The sequence below is a fragment of the Armigeres subalbatus genome, chromosome 1, assembly GCF_024139115.2.
Source record: "Armigeres subalbatus isolate Guangzhou_Male chromosome 1, GZ_Asu_2, whole genome shotgun sequence".
Lineage (NCBI taxonomy): Eukaryota > Metazoa > Arthropoda > Insecta > Diptera > Culicidae > Armigeres > Armigeres subalbatus.
Genome location: NC_085139.1, coordinates 208,927,370 through 208,932,810, shown reverse-complemented (window position 1 = coordinate 208,932,810; position 5,441 = coordinate 208,927,370). Strand labels below are relative to the sequence as shown.

Here is a 5,441-nt window from a genome sequence, read left to right as displayed (position 1 = left end):
AACTAAAATTTTGTTTTACGTTTTCATCTCGGTTTTGATTCGGCTGGTTAGAGCATGTATAACCCAAATGAATACGACAATTTATAGTAAAGAAATACCGATAAAATTATTTACTTTTGTATAAAGAACTTCGAAGTAGTTTGACGAATGGTTGGTCGGGATACGCTGATTCACTTCAACCCGATTAGGCTGCACTTTAGAGTTTTCCATTTCTCTCTGGATTCAATTACTAACCATGATCAAAACGTGATCAAGCTACAGCCCAAGCCCCAGCCCCTGTCTTCAAGGCTAAAAATGTTTCCTACCATTATTGAAAGTAATTCAAGAAATAGAGTTACTTAGTTTATTTATTATGAAACATTATCTTATGCTTAAGCGTCCCAGCTAAAATAAATCATGGACTTATATACACAATTAGAAATTGGTTCAGAGATTGCTTACGTTCCTATATTTGATATAATCAATCAAAGAACGTCGCTCGCAGTTCCTCACACTTGACGTCATCGTCCATCTCGGAAACCACCACACCGCACAGGTGGTTCAGCAAGCAATCGTCATCGCAGCCGGCTTCCAGCGAAGGATCGCCCATCTTGACCTTAAATTGCCAGTACCGCCGCAATTCCTCCCGCCCGGCTGGCGTTCCCAGCCGCTTCACCATCTTATCCGCCTCCTGTGGGCTCAGATTGTGCATGTTGAACTCCTCGGCAAACGAGTACAGCTGATACCATTCCGGTCGTCGCTCCGGGAAGCGGTTCGCATCGGTTAGATTGAAAATGTACGACTCAAAATCGGTCACTTGCTGCGTGAAGATTAGATAAGGGTGATTAATTGCAATCGACAAATAGTTGGGCTTTGAAAGGGCTTACATAGGTTTCCGGGTCTACATAGTAGACAATATAGTTCGGGTTGATATTGCTGAAGGCCGTTGTGCTACCTCCATTCCATGCGACATTGATGGCATGTTCCGGGTTCTCCCTCGAGTAGAACACATTGAACTCGTCACGGTGGGTGTGTCCGTTGAACTGGCCACTGATGGTGTCATAGAATCGTTCAACGATACGACGGAATTCCCTCTGGCAGGTGCGGAAGGTCGATCCGGATGAACTGTACGGGATGTGGGCGAGAATGTGAACTTTTTCATTGTTCCGTTCAGCTTGCAGCAGAACGTCATGAAGCCACTGCAATTGGTTAGATAAATAGTCCGGCTTCCACAGGATCCACCAGTTATAGGTGTAGCAGTCTTGGTTGTTCAAGCCAATAACTCGGAAGCCTGGACGAACTAAAGCTGTGTAGAATCCACCGTCACGAATGGTGCTCTGGGTTGCTTGAGGTAGCCAGGTAGCCCACATGTCCGCAGAGTAGGAGTAAAGCCATTCCATTGAGAACTGGCGTTCGGGTACCGTACTTGGTGCGAAGACATTTGTCGGATGAGCTTCGTGATTACCGATGATGTTGTACACGGGTGTATTGGGGAACCTCTCCGCTAGTTTGACATAAACGCGATTCATGGTCTGAATATTATGAGACACGGATGTCTCCCATACGCCATGATCGATTATGTCTCCGGTGTGATAGATGTATGCTGCGTCCGGGTGATTATCAGCAACGTGATCGATCACGTCATCGACGGCGTCCCACGGAGAATCACAGTCGCGGTAATCACCCCATTTTCCAGCACGATGTGAAGGATCATTCGGAATACCTTGGTCATTGCGGCAACAAGCAGGCCGGTTGCATACGGCATTGTGGTCCACCAGGTACAGTGGATCGTAGTGCAAGTCGGTAATTTGTACAATTTTGATGTCGTTGGGTCCCCGTGCATTTGGGAAGTATTTGGATTCCTGTTTTATAATTTTTTTCATGCAGTTAAGGAAACAAATAAACATCAGCTGAATGAAAATACTTACGGTAATTGGCGCACTGCGGGGGTTCACGTTGACTGACCAGTTGATGAATTCTGGATCAGACAGTGTACAAGCCGAAGACTGGAATACAACCGCGCATAATGTATCGGCACCAACCGTTGGACGATCATCAAAGATGAACAGGAAAAAGTCGATATTCAAGTCAATAACTCCGCGGCAAACGTCTGGTTCCTGAATCTGCAGTGTTGTACAGAGTTCGTAGGCAACTCCGTGTAGTTCTTCGCGCGACGCTCCCTGTTTTCGTAGATCCATCAGTTGGCTAACAACCGATCGGCATAAAGTGCAAAGGACTCCTTCCATTCGAACAGGCAGATCTTCTAAGTCCTTACGTCGGTGATCCTCCGTAAACTTCCAGGTTTCTAACATCTCTTTGTAGCGAGGGGTTTTCACGCCAGATTGCCTCCATGTTTGGAATTCCCGTCGGAATTCCTCTTCCAGTTTAACTGTATATCAACAAGAAAATAATCTTACAATAGTGTTTATCTCGTAACATCACGCCTATCGCACGCTACTTAAGATTTTTATTGCCCTATTAAAAGGAAATTACATTCTTCGAGTAGCTTTGATAACGTAAAGCACTTAAGTAATCTGCACTAATGAGCCTATCATCGATATCACAAAAACACTAACCATATTCTCTATTGAGCTGTTGAATCGTTTGATTGTAGTTTCTTGGCTTGACTTGATACCCCTGGCAGGAGACGAGTAGCAGTCCCACCACCAATGAAACCAAAATAATCTTCATGTTTCCAACTATAAAAAAACTATCCTACAGGTACTTGTTGGTTGGATTGATAACAACCGACTACTGTTGGCTGGCTAAGCACTGCATCTTTTATACGCACTTGAAGATTCCCCGCGATGACCGTTATCGCGAAATATGTAACCATTTATCGTGCCATCATCAATCAACAAGTGCAAAAATAGACTCCTGTCTACCAGGGCACGAGTATCGGTAAACTCCTCCTGGGGCAAACCCTTGTGTGGCATTTGATTGGAATGCCAGCGTTGCATCTGCAACATTTTCATCCGAACTCTGGGGATAACGAATGCTTCTTTTTGCCTTTCTCGTACAACGAAGTTGCACCGAAAGGCTATCATTTCACTCCGAAAACCAACTTTTTATAGAAGCCTCGGAGATCCATAGTGTTATATACCAATCGACTCAGCAAGACGAACTGAGCACATGTCTGTCTGTCCGTGTGTATGTATGTTTTTTTTATTATTGAGTTATGACACTTTCGTCTGCACTTCCTCGCAAAACTACTTGGAAACATTCACCATCTCCCCTTGCGGCCTGCTAGGGGGATTGGGCTCTGAGGATAACACCTGCTAAGTTACCTTCCACAATTAGGTAATCTTGCTTCTATGGAAATTTGCTTCCAACGTGGTGGGAGGAAAAAACCTCCTTTACTTCTGCCTGTCATAAGACGAGTTTAAACAATCCCATTAAATTCCACCACTTAATTGTATCTTGACAGATACGTATTTCGACCTCAACAGTAAGGCCGTCTTCAATGTCTCGTACTTGACTCGACTCAAGTCGAGTCAAGTACGAGACACTGAAGACGGCCTTACTGTTGAGGTCGAAATACGTATCTGTCAAGATACAATTAAGTGGTGGAATTCAATGGGATTGTTTAAACTCGTCTTATGACAGGTGAAAACATTCCACTAAAAAGCTCAAAATAATTTTTTTTTTTACTCCTTTACTTGTTTTGTAACCTTGCTTCCCCTCGGACCGCAAGATAAACTGTCTACTTCATGGATTCTACCATTCGAACTTTCCATCTTTCCATCCTATTCGTGTCTTTGCCTAAACTTCTCCGGTACTACCAATATGCCTATGGAAAAGTCGGCCTGTTGTGCTGTTCAGCACCACTCCTTAATACTATCGCCGGTGTACCCAGCCTTCACCTTGAAGTGACTGGTGTCTCGGCGACTTTAGCAGCTCATTCTTCACAATCTACTCGGTCTCGTGCCAACGGGGAATCTAACAGAGCCCCGGCGAAGGAAGGTTCTTCCGATACCGACGCCAACCAGCCGAGTGCCAAAGTCAGTCTAGCTCCAGTCCGGGGGAGCAGGGCGTCCGGTTCACTGGTGCCCTGATGACCCTATTTGGAATTGGCCAGATCGGACTATGGGATCGAGAGTTATGGCCAAAATACAAATTCATACGAAAAAATCACGTAAAAAATGTCATTGATTTTTCGGGCACTTATCCTCAACCGATTTGCTCGCAACAAGTTGCATTCGACGCATAATCATGTCCCATTGTTTCCTATTTGAAATTGGCCAGATCGGACTATATGATCGAAAGTTATGGCCAAAATACAAATTCATACGAAAAAATCGCGTAAAAATGTCACTCATTTTTCGGGAACCTATCCTCAACCGATTTGCTCGCAACAATTTGCATTCGACGCAGAATCCTGTCCCATTGTTTCCTATTCAAAATTGGCCAGATCAGACTATGGGATCGAAAGTTATGGCCAAAATACAAATTCATACGAAAAAATCGCGTAAAAAATGTCACTCATTTTTCGGGCACTTATCCTCAACCGATTTGCTCGCAACAATTTGCATTCGACGCAGAATCCTGTCCAATTGTTTCCTATTCAAAACTGGCCAGATCGGACTATGGGATCGAGAGTTATGGCCAAAATACAAATTCATACGAAAAAATCGCATAAAAAATGTCACTCATTTTTCGGGCACTTATCCCAGCCCCCTGAAACGGCTGTCATCTGCATACAATATGATTGAAGCCGAAAACTTGGTGCTAAACTTGGTGCTAGCTGTCAAGCAGTGGCTTTAAGCACGGAACACAGTGACGCATGCGACAATATCGCTCGAGAAGAAATTTAATTCGAATAAAAAATAAAGGAACATTTTTTTTTAAAAAGCGCTTAAATATGTTTCATTAATGTATTGCAATTATCTCTATAGCTGATTCGTTAATTTCAGATACACATGTTTCGTTATAGCGCAAAAGTTATCAGCACTGTATTTGTCACAGTTACAAATACCAAATTATTAATAATAACAAATTTGTCAAGTCTGCCTGATACCCATGTCGATATCTTAACGGTTTGATAGATGTCTGAAGGAATTTGATAAATATTTGGCATTGTGATAAAGAGTGGGCCTTTAATTTCTAATGCATCGTTCTGTTAAAAAAAAAACAAATTTTTGCAAGTAGAATAAATAAGACTGCAAACCAATTAACTGATTGATCAGCAGTGATTTATTTTTCCTCCAAATTTTAGAACATTATTCTCGTTGGAATCTGAAGCAAAATAAAAAAACGCTGGTATCTCCAGCAGTTTTCTGTTCATGTTTAAATTTTGTTTAAATAAATAAAATAATTATTTATTTTGTTGCTCAGAAATGCGGCGTAATTGCAAAGTGCATTGATCTAAATTCCGTAGTTAAAATAACGCGTTCAATCGCCAAAACATATAAAATTTGAATCTCGTGATTCATTCTGCAGAAAATAGAACAAAGCTGTGCAAC

The 5,441-nt window shown here is 42.5% G+C and overlaps 1 protein-coding gene across 1 annotated transcript; it reads right to left on the bottom strand.

Annotated features, from left to right (window-relative positions):
* Positions 1-329: 329 nt before the first annotated feature.
* Positions 330-2,723, bottom strand: LOC134210333 (sphingomyelin phosphodiesterase-like). Its single transcript, XM_062686384.1, has 4 exons — positions 2,556-2,723; positions 1,908-2,368; positions 867-1,841; positions 330-799 (listed from the first exon to the last, which is right to left on the bottom strand). Exons 1-4 carry the CDS (start codon positions 2,668-2,670, stop codon positions 461-463), a joined length of 1,890 nt encoding a protein of 629 aa, XP_062542368.1. The 5' UTR covers positions 2,671-2,723; the 3' UTR covers positions 330-460.
* Positions 2,724-5,441: the final 2,718 nt, after the last annotated feature.

Bases quoted from the DNA above. Each gene is read 5' to 3' on its own strand.
- LOC134210333 (XM_062686384.1), bottom strand. From the start codon at position 2,670: ATGAAGATTATTTTGGTTTCATTGGTGGTGGGACTGCTACTCGTCTCC. The intron at 2,369-2,555 runs GTTAGTGTTTTT...GTTGATATACAG, and splicing joins ACAGCTCAATAGAGAATATG to TTAAACTGGAAGAGGAATTC. The intron at 800-866 runs GTAAGCCCTTTC...ATCTTCACGCAG, and splicing joins ATGTAGACCCGGAAACCTAT to CAAGTGACCGATTTTGAGTC.